At 36.1% G+C, this 17,441-nt stretch overlaps 2 protein-coding genes across 3 annotated transcripts in view; one reads left to right on the top strand and one right to left on the bottom strand.

Moving 5' to 3' along the window:
• Nucleotides 1–254: 254 nt before the first annotated feature.
• ndnl2 (necdin-like 2) lies at nt 255–12,852 on the bottom strand. Of its 2 annotated transcripts, none has more exons than XM_051880982.1 (12): nt 12,704–12,852; nt 9,003–9,125; nt 8,715–8,777; nt 8,253–8,366; nt 6,792–6,855; nt 6,573–6,652; nt 6,394–6,488; nt 4,127–4,206; nt 4,000–4,042; nt 3,841–3,903; nt 3,188–3,302; nt 255–492 (listed from the first exon to the last, which is right to left on the bottom strand). In XM_051880982.1, exons 3-12 carry the CDS (start codon nt 8,763–8,765, stop codon nt 418–420), a joined length of 780 nt encoding a protein of 259 aa, XP_051736942.1. In that variant the 5' UTR covers nt 8,766–8,777; nt 9,003–9,125; nt 12,704–12,852; the 3' UTR covers nt 255–417. The 2 variants fall into 2 exon arrangements, with proteins under 2 accessions (XP_051736942.1, XP_051736943.1); XM_051880983.1 differs by lacking the exon at nt 12,704–12,852 and adding an exon at nt 12,105–12,209.
• A 107-nt stretch (nt 12,853–12,959) lies between these two features.
• smc1al (structural maintenance of chromosomes 1A, like) overlaps nt 12,960–17,441 on the top strand; it is a 91,148-nt gene continuing 86,666 nt past the window's right edge. Inside the window, exons 1-2 of the mRNA XM_051880927.1 lie at nt 12,960–13,313; nt 14,548–14,736. Of these exons, the coding sequence (XP_051736887.1) occupies nt 13,205–13,313; nt 14,548–14,736 (298 nt within the window). The 5' untranslated portion in view covers nt 12,960–13,204. The remainder of the gene's footprint in view (nt 13,314–14,547; nt 14,737–17,441) is intronic.

Here is a 17,441-nt window from a genome sequence, read left to right as displayed (position 1 = left end):
TGATGATATTTGACATATGGTCAAGATCTAAGAGCAAGATCTAAGGTAACATCCAAACCATAAAATAAATAACATCAAAAACATAAAACCACCCCATATACTGTTTGTTATATGTCTCAGTTGTTGAATCTTTTATGCTAAGGGTGTCTCAGGACACTGACTGTTTCTATGGCAACCGGAGCCTTAACCCTTCACTTATGGCCACATTACCTCTAAACCATACCAGGACTGCTGTAAGAACACTGTGAACGCAGTGAGAGAACTGTAAAATAACTTTATTTTGTTTACAAAATACAAAGAAATATTACAATTAATATAGTTGAGTGCTTATAACTTTTGTGTTTAGACAAAACTATTAAAAAAAAAAAAAATGGTTCAGTAATAAATGAAAAGCTCTAAACTTGATGGAAACGCAGGTTACGTTGTCCTCTGGCTGCTGGTACTGGCCTCTCTGAACTGCTGTGTCCAGCTCTGAGGATCCTGCTCAAAAAGCTTCAAGAGAACAGACCCATACCACCATAGTGTTACTCACTAGAACTTATTCAGATACATTAGTGTAATATATGTGCTCAACTGAAAGGCATTACACTCATGAATAAAACAACATGGCTGTTCAACAGTCATTTTAAGGGTAAATCCTGTCAAGAACATGTCACATGAGCAATGTGCCTTTAGTCTGTTTATTAGCTAATAGCCCATGATAATAGATGCAAATCAAATATCAAGGGTGAAAAAGACCAAATGTAACATGGTTGGGACAAGACATTTGAAAAAGAGAGGTCATGGTTTATTAAGTTTAATTTAATACAAGGCAGAGTGGTAATATTAGGGTTAATTATACACAAGTATTTAAATGACAAACTCTGAGAAAAACTGAAATAATGTATTGCTTTAGGGTTAGTAATGATAAATACAGTAACAATTTGTACTTTGAAAAGCTGTAGTCATATTTAGGATTAGAGGTAAAAGTTATCCATGGACAAAATCTATATAAATCACTATATAGATCACTGTGTTTTTTTGCAGATGGCAAGAAAGGGAGGTTATAATGGTTATTGTTAAATGGGTGCTAAAATGTCAAATATGTAAAGACAGGGGTGCCAAACTTAGATCCTGAAGGACTTGATTAGGGTTGAAGCTAAATTGTGCAGGGCTCTGGCCCTCTAGAAACTGGAGTATTGCACCACTGATGTAAGGGTATATAACATTACACGGCAGGTTACATGATTTATATATTATATTTTATTACACAATTTGCATGATGTGGAAGGAAAAACAAAAACAAAAAAAACACCAAAAGCAAAGTGGATGCTATGTGTGTGAGACTTAAAAGCAGTGAATATGTGAATGTTATTATGTGTGTGCATGTAGTGAATAGAAGTAGAAATGTGTGTATTGAGTAGTAAATGCATGAGTGTTATATATATATATATTTTCTATATCTTTATATAATACAGACTGTTTCAAAGAAGAATGTATATGTATATTATATGTATGTGAGAGGTGCTGTAGACGGGTATTATGACACAAATGTGTGTATTTCACAGTTTAAGCGCAATAAGCCACGGAACTCAATTCGTGATTGCACGCTGTCTGAGAGGCGGCTTTCTGTGCGCACTTCGAGTGTGTCAGTTCTCCTGCAAGGTTTATTGCACTTTTAATAACAAGCATGTTCCGCTTTTTATTTTGTCATTTACCCATGTGACCATAATGGACTTGAATTTTCTAAAGTGCATTAAACAGACAATTCTCTTCTTTCTTTATTTTTTGTTGTTGTTTGTTTTTGACCAAAAATGGACAATAAATGGATTGGAATACCCAACTTTATTTTCAAAGGTATGGACATTGCATTTTATTTTTAATCTGTTAAAGAAAAAAAAAAAAAAACGCGTCAAAACCAAGGATCTAAAAATAGGAGAAACACGCGCCAACAATCACTCTAACGTGTCAGTAATTTTAAGTCCTGTGCTGATACACTGATTTACATACCACAATTATAAAATCTCTATTAAATGACATTTGTCGTCAGGATATATAGCCCTACTCCTCCACGCCTCTCCTGACGTTTCCTTGCGGCCCCCCGGGGAGGCGCGCCCCACACTTTGAAAACCCATGGTTTAGAGTAGCTGGATTATTACTGTTTTGTTTTCCGAATATAAGATGTTTTTTTTTTCTTAGAGATACATCTGAAAAAACATGTTTGTCTTATATTCAGGGTCTAGACTTTTACATGTCAATAATACACCCACTACAATAGGTGGTGTCAAATACGTGTAAAAACGAGTGTGCCAAGAAATACATATATAGTGCGTCAGAGTGTAAAGTTAGATCACGAGCGCAAAAAGACAGTCTTAAAAATGTTAAAAGAAAGGCTTACCGTCTAAGACCCCAAGTGACTGTCATGTTTGCATGCCTCGCTGACGGGACCAAATTTCCCCCGTACGTAATTTTAAAATGTAAGACAGTACCCGGATTTCAAAATTACAATAATAAGATTTCACTTTTACTGTTAATGAAATGTTGGTATGCTACATGGTTTTCACTATGAGATGGGTAGCCGAATTGTTATATAATTCAGATGAGCTACAGGTTATTTTTATGGTATGCCATAAAGTGTTTATTTTTTATTTTTAAATGTGAGCGTTGGTACATTTTACCAGTATTTACCATACCTTCAATACAAAAATTAAAATATGAAAAATATGCAATATGAAACTTTTCAAATAAAAGCATTTTCTTTATGAAGATTTTCTTTATAAAATACAAGATTTGGTCTTCAAAAAGCCTTTTTTTCAAAATGTACATCTTGAAAAAATAGGGGGGTGGGGGGTCATCTTATATTCAGAACAATATGGTAATAATGTTAAACAAGGGTGGGTGTGGCCAAAAATACTGTATGTGAACCTACAAAGTAGTTTGTTTATTTAAAAAAAAAAAAAAAAAATGATTTATCAGTGCACCTCTAATTACATTAATAAACATTAAACATTACATTAAATTACATTAATGGCACAAGCCCCTGCCCATTTTCAAAATGAATTGAACGTGCCCCTCTCAAAAATTATCAACAATAATACTGTGGTCAAATTATAGCGATAGATGCCTCTTTTTTAAAATTGATCCCCTGCCTATGAGAAACTCTCTGCACATCCCTGGGTGAATGTAACATAAGAAAAAAAGAACAAACCTCTCCAACAAACTCCAGTATCTTGAGTTTGGACACCTCCTTCTCCGCCCGCAGACCCCAGCGGAATTCATATTCCACCGGCTCTGTGTGAGGAATCTTCACATACTCCAAATATCTGAAACAGACATATGAAATGAAAATAAAAAAGTTCAATGTCTCAATGTTAAAAGCTGTCAAAAGAACCTTCAGGCCAAAGATCTTTAACCATTACCCTCTAGGCTCTATCTAAAGTCACTCTCAGAACACTCATTTCATTAACAGTCCCTCTTGAACAGAAATCTTTCCAAACAGTTGCACAGTTGCTCAGTGGTTATAATTGTTGTCTTGCTAGCTTGAATGGTTCAAAAGTCAAAGAAACATGTCAGGAGTCATCTGATGAAGATCGTGAATCTTTCTTTGCCTTCATTCCGCTAGACCCCTTCATTGTCTATGGTGTGATATAAACCACCTGTTCATGGTCTAAGGAACAGCAGCTCTGAACACACCAATTCTCACTGGGACTCAAACCCACAACCTCTGAGCACATCAGTTGCTGTACTTGTAGCCTGAGTTACGAGTATTCAAAGTGAGGGCTTGGGTCAAAATAGGAGGAGTTACTCCGCACCATTTAAAGAAAACCAATCATTTTGTTGCAGAAAGACACACTCTCTTACTTCTGCCGTACAAACTCATCTGTGACCACCTTCTTTACATCACCAAACTCGTCATGCTTCTCCCTGTGAGGAGACACAAGTATCACAAGTGAATTATTAAAAAAAAAAAAAAAAAGTAACAGTAAAATTACTTTTTCCAAAAGAATCTTGTCCACAAACCCTGGATCCACCCGCAGCTTCTTGAGTGTATTCCACACCAGATCTACAGCATTCATGGAAAACACATTAACAAACCATCCACAGAAACTGAGCAGTAATGTGATTGTGTGAATGGCAAAGCACTCACTCTCTTTGATGACACCACCCTTCATGAAGATGACACTGAGAATGACAAATAGCAGACCCTTCTTTGGGTTTTCAGGACGCCTGTGTGAATAGAAGAAACAGTGTAGCACAAAACAGCTAGACTAGTGAAGGTGTGTTTGAGTGAATCTCACAAAAAGTCAGCTCAGAGTCAGTCAGTTTGTCTGTCTATTTTCGCCAATACCTGTTGACATTTTCATGGCAACAGGAAGTTCAATAGATACAGTCTGTTCAGAATCATCCCATTTGGGAAAATGAATATGCCTCGCTCACGCAATATGTGGCCTGAGCAATAGATGAACATCCTTAATTAAACTTAATATTCAGCATGAATTAAACTTAATATTCAGCAATTTCACTGTTGTCACTTTCACTTTAGTATTTATTTGACTGCACTGACAAAACTGATTGAGAGCTGAACTGAACGATGGCATCACTGTTTTCTGCAGAGCTGCTGAACTCTGCTATTGAACTAATTTCATACTTGATGAACTTTTCAGTTATTGAAATGAATCAACACCGAACTGATTTCAACTGAATAATGACGGTTTACTTTTGTCATTTTTGATTATTATTTTCCTGTTTATCACTGTAAAGCTGCTTTGAAACAAACTGTATTGTATGAAGTGCTATACAAATAAAGGTGACTTGACTTAAAACTAGGGTTGCAAAATTCCAAGAATTTACAAGGCTGGAAACTTTCCATGGGAATTAACGAGAATATATGGGAATTAACGGAAATTAATGGGAATAAACATGGAATTTTCAAAACTGCAGGTTAGCCTATAACAGGGAACTAAAATGTAGTTGGGGGAAAAACGACCAGATTTAATGCAATTTCAGTTTAATTTTTTACCCTGCACATTCCTCAATCACATTCACACAGCACACTATTTACTGCAGGGCTATTGAGGCCACACCCCCCACATGCATTGTGCATTTCTCTATAACACACATTTGATCAAAAACACAGGGGGGAAAGAAAAAAAAAAAAAAAATGGTAATGTGAAATATTACTACAATTTAAAATAATGGTTTTCTATTTTAATATACATTACATACAATTTCCCGCGAAGGATTAATAAAGTATCTATCTATTAAAATATAATTTATTTCTGTGATGCAAAGCTGAGTTTTCAGCAGTCATAACTCCAGTCTTCAGTGTCACATGATCATTCAGAAATCATTCTAACATGCTAATTTGATACTCAATTATCAATGTTGGAAACAGTTGTGCTGCTTAATATTTTTTAAAACCGGTGATACTTTTTTTAGGATTCTTTGAAGATTAAAAGTTAAAGAACAGCATTTATATAAAATAGAAATCTTTTATAACAATATTCACTACCATTCAAAATTTTGGGGTCAGTCATTTTTTTCTTTCTTTTTTTTTTTTTAAAGAAATTAATACTTTTATTCAGCAAGGTTGATAAAAAGTGATATTAAAGATTTCTATTTTGAATAAACGCTGTTCTTTAACTTTTTGTTCATCAATGAATTCTGAAAAAAGTATCACAGGTTCCAAAAACATTAAGCAGCACAACTGTTGATAATCGAGTATCAAATTAGCATATTAGAATGATTTCTGAACAATCATGTGACACTGAAGACTGGAGTTATGACTGCTGAAAATTCAGCTTTGCATCACAGAAATAAATTTTTATTAATGTTTATTTTTATGTTTGTATATGATACATTTTATATAAATTTCCAATTCCCATAAAATTTCCAATTCCCATAAATTCCTGTTAAGCTTTCAAATTGGAATATTTCCAAAATTCCCCAGGTTAAGTTCCCATGGAAAGTTTCCAGAAATTTATCAGAAACTTTCCGCCCCTTTGCAACCCTACTTAAAACCCAGACTAGACAAAATAAAGTAATTTGTAAGTAAAATTTAATTACTGCAAAAGCACATCAAGTCTTAACTAATTTTGAAAAACAAACACATAGCACTAATAAGGAGCTGCTGCAGCAGCTCGAAGTTCAACTAAAAACTGAAAACTTTTTATGCGTTTTGGCCATTCATTTGCATGACAAAAGCGTTTTGGAGGCCTGAAAATGCAAATTTTGAAAACGGGATTCAAAGAAGTTTAATCTGTGCTATTTTAGTGAATTTCTATCTTCAGAGTATGGAAGCCTTCGAAAGCACTGCATATTGTTTTTTTGTTTTTTTTTGACAACACTAATGCATACATGTATGTGGAAGCGTGTTATAGTAGTGTTTACCCAAAGTGTGTGTGTTTTACTTACATGCTCACAGGCTCTCCATGAATGGGCTCCAGCTTATTGATCAGGATATAAATGTGATTTTTGGGATCAGTCTCCACCAGCTTTAATCCAAACACCTGCATCAAATACATGAGTTCATCTCTGCCCAAATTCACACCTATAAAAGGCCATTTAGTCATGATATTCTCCACATGTTGTACCTGCTCAAATGTACGGCAAACTCTGTTGATTATATCTGTATAGATGTGTTTGTAATCCTTGATCACATGTTTGCCAATATCTGCAGAAATCAGTCAAAAGACAGGAAAGTATGTATCAAATATAAATACAATATTTCTGTTATGATAATTATTTCTCTAAAAAGCAGTACTTCAATAGGGATCTGATAAAGTGTAATATACTGACTATAGAAGACAAACCTGCTCTTCGAATGGGTAATTTTTTTTGGTCTTTAATCAAGATGAACTGGACCACCTCTGCCACCTTGGCATAAAGCAAAGAAATATATTCAAATATAACTATTACTGATTAACATTTTTGTAACATTTTGGCTTGCTTAGTTGGAAACACTTAATATTCAGCAATATTATTGATCTGACTGCACTGACATTATTGCATGAGAGCTGAACTAAGCTGGACAATGACATTGTTTTCTGCAGAGCTGCTTTATAAATGAATTGAACTAATTTCATATTCAATGAACTTTACACAGTTACTGAACTGAATCGACAATGAAATGGGGTCCATTCTTCATACCTCGCGTAATACATCTGAGATGATTTGACAGATGCCTGATCTTCTAATCATTATAACTGAACCCTGGCTAATTTGGTTCTTCAAACAAATTTGCGGATTGGATTAAAATATCTGGATTAAGTTGTCTGAGATTACTGTGCGCTCTTACTGTGCGTGTTTATTGAAAAGGGCAGATGTATTGATACTCAAAACCATGATCAGCAATGCAGCAATGCAGCGTTGACTGCATTGAAAGACAGCAACGTAGTGGCATCATATAATTAAAAAAGACACCTGACGAAAAGCTTGATGAATTTCTGTACCTTTATAAGAAAACAACCAAGCTACCAAAACGACAAAAGTTATAATAGATAAATGAAATGTGCACTGTTTTTTTTTTTTTTTACACGGCTCCCAATTATTTATATTCATGATTTCTAGTATTTGTACAGGCTTTATTTTTATTTCAATGTTGTAATTAGCAATTCATTTAATTTTACGTTTGAAGCAGATTTGTTTATGTGACAGCATTAATTAAAGTTTCTTAAGGGTCAAGATCAAGTTATCTGCATCTCCTGCACTACATCAAGCCACCCCCATAATAGCTGTCATGATTCAAATTATTGCACGCATGGCATAGACTAACTGTACATCATGCGTGTACGACTCCAATAAAATTATTAGGTAATTATTTACTCACGAATAAATCTCTCAATGAATAAAACTGGCTGTGTCAATATTATGATAAACTACATAACATTATAATATTATTTGCAAATTTATTTTTAAATCATTATTATTATTGTACTCTTGTAAGAAAGTAGCAGTTTGGAGCACACTAGCTTATAGAAAAGTAAGCATACATATTCACACTAAGCTAACAAAATGGTATCCTATGACCTTAGGATGTTCAGTGTCTATTCAAACTCAGTTGAACCTCATGTACTCTGCCACTGCTACACTGAAATAAACCTCAACATCTTCATCTACAGGACTGAACTCCGTCAGTACAGAATCTACTTTTACAGAGGGTTAACTCACAACTTTTCAGTAACTCTCCAGCACAGATCTTTAATTACCAGACTGTTTCACATGCAGAATATGATTAAAAAAGAAATGAATATCATCAATGACTTCAAAGGTACCTTGCGGTCTATCTGATCAGATGTGAAGTTCTCTCGAGCTCTCTGGACCTGTGATGATGTTATCTGGCTGAAGGTTGCATCCTCATCACCCTCATTTAGCAATAACTGAGAGCGCTGCAGTCCACACACACATACAATCAAACTCACAATATCATTGACAATGTGTTGATATTAACAGTGTTGAACTTATTACTCAAGCAGCTCTCAAAATTCAGAATTTACTTTTCTGTTTCCTTCTGTTTACCTGCGCTTTGCTATATATATATATATATCAATTGAATGCTAGATCAACACTTTGAGAACACGATCTTGATGGTTGGTTTTATATACTGCCATTATACATTATACATCGGTTCAAATGTGATCTTTCACACCGTGCAACAATTTAATCATATACTATCATATTCATAACTAAACATAAGTATATTTTGTTTAAATACGTTTGTGAGTGTGATTACTTACTCTCTGAGTTTTATTCTGAGAAGCTGAAACCGCTTTCTTCCTCTGAGACATAACGATCGATCCCTGAGTATTACATTACATATTACACACAAACATACACAAAATGGAAATAAATAAAATACATAAATCCATGTAGCTTCTCATTTTGGATGTTACAAACGCAATACAATTTAAGATTCATTTAAGACCAACAGATTCATTTAGATCAACCACTAACATTACATATGTTTGAGTAAATTATATAAATAATGATAATAATACATGATAAGGTGTTTAAAATGTTTTCACCTGTCAGTGATGTTTAATTCCTATCAAAGCAGTTTCCCGGTTGTTTCTTCTGCTGCTGCTGATGAATGACAATGAGCTAACAGCTGAATATCGTCACACCGCCATCTGCTGGACAACAACCGTCTAGACCAGGGGCAAGTACAATTACTAACATAAATATTATGAAGAACTTTAAAATGTATTTCCCAACCAAGCATTCTCCCCAAATAATCTCTGAGAAACAAATATTGCAGAAAAATTTCCCTCTAGGCCTAAAGGATCTTATAAAATAGATTTCTAATAAATTTCTTATAAAATAGATTTTTTAATAAATTTACTTGTGGATTTTTTACTGTTAATGTCCACCCCATTTAAATGTAGTACAGGTTCAGTTCTACAAATGTTAAGGGACAACATATGGCTTCTCATTAACATCAGTAGACCTGTGGGAATGGCTTTTATCACAGAATAATAAAATATAAATAGGAAATGACGATTTATTCATAAAATTTTCATAAGAAAGCAACTGAGCTGACTGATCTAAAAGGTCAGATAAAAAGTAAATTCCTCTATCCATCCAACTCTGTAAAGAGATTTCCAGTTAACTTATAAGCATTATTCCACAAGATTGCTTTATGTGAGGAAAAGTTATTCTATATACATAACATAACTTCCAGGCCTTAAAAGCCCTTTGATAGAAGCTGGATAATGCCACAGGCAGTTTTCTAATAGTAATCACGCAATAGCATAAACACAAACCTACAACCTTTTTAAAAATACTATATGGTACAGAACCATATTGAGTCTGACTTTTCTGAACCATTTTACTTTAGATCGAAAAAATCCAAAAGCTCAAAACCACATTCATTTCTTGGACCCTGAAGAACTTCCTTTCCTAAATGATGATGTTTATTCATCCAAACAAATTTAGTAAATAAATTGTTTATTTTTTTACAAATTGGAACTTGAACAAAAAAAGATAATAAACAAATCTAGATACCCCTTCTGCTTTGGTTAGAAGGACTCTATAGTCAAGTCTGATTGAAGCCAATTATTAAAGATGTTTTAAGCTTTTTTAAGTTTAGGGGAAAAATTTAATTATTGTCTCTCCGCTATATCATTTTTGTAACACTTATTCCTAAATACTTCATCTTGTTTATTTACTGGGAGTAAATGAGCCAACAGCCATCAAGTTTCTTTGTTTGTTATAATTGTATAGGCTGTTTTGCTTTGGTGGTCTTTTAAAATAGTTTTGTTTGAAGGAGTCAAGTCAAGTCAAGTAACCTTTATTTATATAGCGCTTTTTACAATGCAGATTGTGTCAAAGCAGCTTTACAGTGATAACTGGTGTATAATTTTGGCTGCACAGCAGCTCTTAAAGAATGCAGGCAGATCAAAGCACAGTTGAATATCAAATGTCAAGTCAAATGTCAAGTGTCCCCAACTAAGCAAGCCAAAGGCGACAGCGGCAAGGAACCCAAACTCCAACAGGTGACATCAGGTGGCAAATAGGTGTTAAAATGGAGAAAAAAAACCTTGGGAGAAACCAGGCTCAGTCGGGGGGCCAGTTCTCCTCTGGAGAACAGTGCTTTGTTACGATTCAGGTAGCTATCATAAGTCCGATAGGATCGCAGCACTCAAAGTATTTATTCCAGTTCCATCCAGTTGAGGATCATATTCATCACGCCAATATGTACGGTTTATTGAGGAGCTGAGTTGACTCAATCTTTGCTGACACTTCAGGGCTGCGTTGTGGTCGTGTCAAGGTGCAGGTCCCTGATCTCACCTGGATATGGCCCAGAGGCAAGGGGTATCAGGGGAGGCAAGGGAGGCACAGCCTGAGCCTACCCAAAATTTTGAGGTAGAAAATGGGAAAAGAACGATTTAATGTTTACATGTTTAATGTGCTACACATGTAGCCGAGGAAAAGAAGGAAATGAGATGCCTTGGAGCTGATTGGCCTGATTAACCAAGCTCTCCATAAAACAAGCCCTACAATTTAATGAAATATTATACAGGTGATTTGTGAACTGCATTTAATAAATTACACTTAATAAAACATTTGCATTTGGTTTGTAAAAGGTGTTTTATGCACGTGTGGGCCAAGTTTTCGTTGCATTTACACCATTCTGACCACCAGGCGTCACCAGCGTGTGGCGTTTCGAGCGCTTCAAAACGGTGAATCATTGGACTAAAAGTTTCCAAAGGCTTCGTTTTTCCCATTGTTAGTTTGTAGATTATATACAACAACTTAAAAAACAGACAAAACAGAAAAGGTAAGTTATGAAAAAAGCATACTAATACGCAGACCAGTAGCGGAACCAAAGGGCGGAACTACTCTTCGCTGACGTAACAAGCCTACCAATCACGGTTGTCAAGGCAAGTTGACCGCTTTCTCCATAGATATACATAATAAAGGCTAGATGTCTCGTCCGCGCTGCTGGCCATCTTGTAACAGTCAGCTCGCTCACTCGTAACATTGTGTTTTAATGGTGCATGTACTTTTTAAATAACCATAACTTGCTCAGTTTTGTACCGATTTTCAAACTGTTTGGTTTGTTATAAACGTCAGAGATGTACTTATGAATAATTATAACCATGGACTTCCATATGAAAATAACATTGAACAGAACAGATAGGTGCAATGAATATACACACGCACAAGGTATTTATGTTAAATCAATATATAGGCTACTAAAACTCAGTGTACAGAATGGCAACATGAGATATATATATATATATATATATATATATATATATATATATACACACACACTTTTATAATATGAATATTACTATTATAATAATAATTTGAATTATTACATGTTTATTTTAACTTCTTCAGGGTTGGGCCATTTGCTAGGCTTTTCCCCTCGACATTGCACTGTGCCTACTTCAGAGATCACTGTTCCAAAAAAAAAAAAAAAAAAAAAAAGGTGTCCAAAAGAAACATTCTGCGATTGTGTAAACAAACTTGTAAAAATCTTTGGGTCAACAACAATCTTGTAATACTATTATGTCATAGCCCCCGCTGTTCCTGTGTAACAAGACCTGTATTGTACATACATCCACTAAGTAACTAACGATTATCCCAAATATAATCATAATATTGTAATATCTTACAGGTGAAAGGTGATCCCACGGGCTCTCGTTTTGAGACTACGGCGATTGGAGCATCCGTAGGCTGCACAAAAGTCTGGCATCTTCTCCTATAAAGCCAGCAATTTCCTGTATCATAATGTAAGATGTTTTTAACAAACCAAACCGATTGGAAATCATGTGCAACTTAAGTTATATTGAAAAGAAAGAGCAATTCTGCCTCTCCCACTGATGTAAAATTGCTGGGTAACAGCTAAACTGTAACTGCTAGGTCTCACTCAAAGCTTCTTGTTATTAGCCAGCTAATAACTACAACCACATCCACAAAGATTGTAATTTAGACAAAAGATTAGTTGTCATAAAATCGTTATTGGTGCCAGTAAAACCTATATAATTGAACAGCTCGATTGTGGTCTCAGCCTTGATAACTTGCGCAAGTAGCCGTGATACACAACTATGCTGCACGATTAAGTCGTTTTTCGAAAAGAAAAGCTGCAGTTTCAACATGTTCAAGCATATAGAATTATAGCCACGTTAATAACGTTTGTAAGAAACCAAACCATTTGTAAATCCGTCAAGATTTCAGCGAGATAAGGGTATTTGTGTTCGTGCAGATCACTCACCTTACATCAGGTACCACAGAGCCCGCCAGAAAGCTTGCCTGTGACAAGATGGCCCCCGGTGATGACATTAGAGACTCCGCCGTAAGACATCTAGCCTTTATTATGTATATCTATGGCTTTCTCCATCTGTAGAGCCGCGGAGGTTAGCCACAGCGTCTGACGCAATACTAAATTCTCGCGATATCCTTCATGTTTGGAATTTTGGCATCTCGCGATATGTGGTGTGTTTATGGAACAGCTATCGCGCGCGCTGCAGCGGGATTCAATGGCCGCTTGTTTTAGTTACGCTATTACGAATATTACAATTATATATTAGTTTAATTTTAGTTTTGTTCTGCTTTGAATTGCAGGATATTTTAGAGATATATTAGTCTGTCGTTGAATGTATTTGACGTGCTCCGAGTTGATGATAGCCTGCTTTCTTTTTTCGTGCTAGCAGTCGGCGCTCTGAACGGCTTCACATTTTAATTTGATCAAACTCGTCGGAACAAGTAATTCGTCATGGGCTACCTAAAGTTAATAGAGATTGAAAACTTTAAGTCTTACAAAGGCAGACAGATAATCGGCCCTTTCCACAAGTTTACAGCGATTATTGGGCCGAATGGATCAGGTAAGTGTGTTCGCTCATAATAATAACACTGAAGTATAATTGCACGTTTAGACATATTAACACATGTACATCACCTCATTCATTTATACTCAGTATTTTACATTCAAATAATCGATAGTCGATAGTTCGTTATAGTAAGACAGTACTGAACCTGAAGTGGCAGTAGTGGCATTCAGATGTATTTACACAGACTTTAATGCAGCTCAGAGGTGGTATGCATGCATTGTAAATGTGGTATGAAGGCATTTTTAAGGGTGTTTACATTTTGGTGTACTCTACAAGAAATAACTCGGACCTCTTTCAGTACCAGTAAAGTGAATGTTTAAAAAAATCTTGACTTATCATGAGCCATATTTACTGTTTTTGAGCCATCAAATATGACTTTATTATTATTATGTTTTTTATTGCAATTATTATCAGTGTTTCATGCAGGATTTTGTGAGACTATGGTAGGTGGACCTCAGACCCTTTAGGGGGGACCGGTTAAATGCTCCCTCATAAGAAAACTTTTAAAGTTAAATGCATCAATCATGTCCACTTTGAGAGCAAAATTAAGAGCTCCAACCCCTTTTCATTTACTAAATTGAACAGAATAAATATATTCTTTGCATTAGCTGCTTTTCCACTTTTGGGTCAGTACGGGGCGTGTAGGGCCAATAGCCTACTGAGATAAGTTTGACTCTTTGAGACTCCAAAATGACACCAAGGAATCCATATAATTCAAAACTACTATGCACACCAAAGCACATATAATAAACATTCCAGAACATAGTTTTCAGTTGTATTTTTTAACATTTTCATAATTCAGTGTATGTAATCAGTGCAGTAGCAAAAAGTAGCAAAAAAGCAGCAAAAATTGCATTTGTATAGAAGCTTGTTTTCCCAAAGTAATTAGTTATATTCTCTCACTTGACTTATACACTGATGCAACTTATCTGTTTTTGTTTTTTCTTAACAATGCCATTTTGACACATTTCGACTTATATTAAGGTGAGACTTTTTTGGTAGTGATGTACAGACAGGGTTCCCTGTTGACAACTTTATTTGAGAGAGATTTTTTTCTTAAGAAAAACTGATGTGTACTGTACCTGATATCCAAATTAATAAATATCAAATCAAGATCAGAATCAAATGAAGAGGTTGTGATTCTGAATCAGATCTAGTTAATATTTTTTTGTGCTGTATTTCATCTGTCTTTTTTGATATTTATCTAACAAAAGCTTTTTATAATCAGGCAAATCCAATCTCATGGATGCTATCAGCTTTGTTCTGGCAGAGAAGACCAGTAACTTGCGTGTGAAAACATTGAAGGATTTGATTCATGGAGCTCCGGTGGGTAAACCTGCAGCTAACCGAGCATTTGTGACCATGGTGTACCAGCAGGACAGTGGACAGGAACTTTCATTCTCCAGAATCATCATAGGTACTTCACACACTTTAAATACGAAAAAATAAACAAATTAGCAATAGCACAAACAAATACAACTGAACAAAGTTGAGGTACAGAAATTTAATGTAAAATTAAAGCTGCAAGCAGCGATGAAAGGGCCCTCGCACCCTGGCTCACCGCCACCTGGTGGCCTTAGGAAAACTGTGAACAGTGGGCGACATGCATGTAAGCGAGTAAATACAGGAGAATTATAGCAAATTCATTTCAAAGTGGCACACTTCCTGCTGCCAACAGGTGGCGCTTTAACTGTTACTGAATATTGCCAAGTAGATGTCTTCAGGCCAGGACTATTATCAAACATGTGAAGTTTGGAGCAGATCGGACATTGTATGCCTGAGTTACAACAACTTCCTGTTTCGTGGCGTTAATCGCATACATTAGCACTCAGCCAAGTGTTGCATGATTTAACGTGTTTCTGGTATGTTTTTTTACTTTGTGGCATATTGAAATGTATTTCAGGGAGCGAATAAAAGTGTAAAGCATGCCATTTCCTGTTGCCAGCAGGTGGTGCTATGACTAACTAAATATTGACATATAGATGTCTTTAGGCCAGGACTCTTATCACATATGTGAAGTTTGGGGCAGATCAGACACTGTATGCCTGAGTTACAACAGCTTCCTCTTTCATGGCGAAATGTCAGATTTTGTCAGGCCGCCACGGACACGCCCTTCAACAAAAACGCAAGATCTTTGCAATTTATCATCACTAAGGCCTTAACATTAGACTGACCATATATGTGTAAAACATGTCATTTCCTGTTGGCCGCAGGTGGCGCTATGATTGTAACTGAATATTAGCATACAGATGTCTTCAAGCCAGGACTCTAATAAAACATGTGAAGTATGGGGCAGATCCGACTTTGTATCTACAAGTTTCCTACGCCCCATGAGGCCTTGCGTCAAAAGTGGGAGCGTCTTCCGGTTCGAAGTAAACAAGCTGGACGTGACACTCATTCATTCAACAGTTGACAGTCATTCAAGATTTAGTGATCCAAATTTGCGAACGTTTGGCTTTTACTTAAAGATTTAAGATTCCAGCATCAATATTTGAACAATGTTTTACAATTAAAAAAATGTTACACTAACAGTAATTTATTAATTTATGTCAGGACTGCACATCAATCATGCTAAATCTAACTGCACCTGCTTCCATTTATTTACGATCACAAGAATGCACAAAACAACTCCACTAAGGCCCTATGTTTACGTCACTTTTCTGAGCATTTCTATTAATTTTCCTCTAAATCATGCGATGATTGCAATCCGAGGATGTTTGCGTGATCTCTCCGTCTATCTATCCTGATCCTTTCAGCCAGAGCAACAGAAGGAGCTAATGAGAGGAAAACAGGAGTTATGAGTTATACGAGTTAACCGGAGTGTGTGACATGTGAATGCTTAGTCCGGTATCAACAAAGGCACAGGGAAGAGACCGATAAAACATTAAACCAAATAAATACACGATTATAATCATATAAGAATTGTCTACGTTCCTCAAGTAGTCTGGTATTTTCCATAAATGTGTGTATTTATTATCGCAATGGTTAACTTAAATAGCATTTAGTATCGCATATATGACAGTGGAAAGCGACTGGCTCTGGCACGCACGACACCAGTAGGAGTAAAACATCACATCATAAGACTTTGGTGCTAGCATCAGTGACAGGTGAAGAACAGACAGCGGGTTGTTCATGTATTGCAGGGTCAGGCTGGTCTTGTAGTCATGCACCAGACCCTTGTGGAAGGTCAGTAAAGTAAAGGACAATTAAGGGCACGAAAACTGTTTATTGTATTGTGATATTATTAACTAATAAATGTACTAAACTGAAATGTTGTCCCTGAGCGCCGTAACGACATCTCTCATAAAGGTTTACAACTTTACAAAGTAAACAATGATCCGAAAAACACTTAGCCTCTTCGCTAGTTGGCACACAAAATACCATTGGTATGCTACTCCGCCGCCTCACCGGAAGTTGTACGCACATTCTTTTTTACAGTAGCGCCCCGCAGAAACAGGTGGATACCTGAGTTACATCAACTTCCTGTTTCATGGCTAAACATCAAAATTTGTCAGGCCGCCATGGACATGCCCTTCGGGGAAAACTCTAGATTTTTGCAATTTGATGTCGCAAAGGCCTTCAGATTAGACCGACTGAATATGATGTTGATCTGATTAAAGCTCTAGGAGGAGTTCGTTAAAGTACGTCTGGAAATGGCAAAAAGTGCAAAGATTTTGCAGACAAAATCCAAAATATCTCACTTCCTGTCGGTTTTCAGATTTTGCACCAAGAGACATTTTTTTTAGGGATTGGGCTATTACATACGTCTACCGAATTTCAAACCTTTACGTGAAACGTGGTGCGAGGGGCACTTCGTTGAAATTTTGTAGGTGGCGCTATCGAGCAATTTTTCCACGCCAAATTCTGAGACCCATATCAGACGTAAATTTTCACCACTTCTGATGCATGGGCAAAGTTGCGATTCATTTGGAAGAAGAAGAAGCGGAAATATAGCTGCAAGCACCGATGGCGGGCCCAAGCCCGGTGGCACTGCCACCTCGGTGGCTTCAGGGCAACTGTGCATGGCGGGCAATATGCATTTAAAATGGTTAAACATAAAAGGACTATTTCAGAGTCATTTGAATACACGACATTTACTGCAGCAGTTGGTGCCCATATGAT

This window comes from Ctenopharyngodon idella, chromosome 22, assembly GCF_019924925.1.
Source record: "Ctenopharyngodon idella isolate HZGC_01 chromosome 22, HZGC01, whole genome shotgun sequence".
Classification (NCBI taxonomy): Eukaryota; Metazoa; Chordata; class Actinopteri; order Cypriniformes; family Xenocyprididae; genus Ctenopharyngodon; species Ctenopharyngodon idella.
The sequence above is the reverse complement of the archived record's forward strand: the minus strand, read 5'-3'. Positions and strand labels throughout refer to the sequence as shown.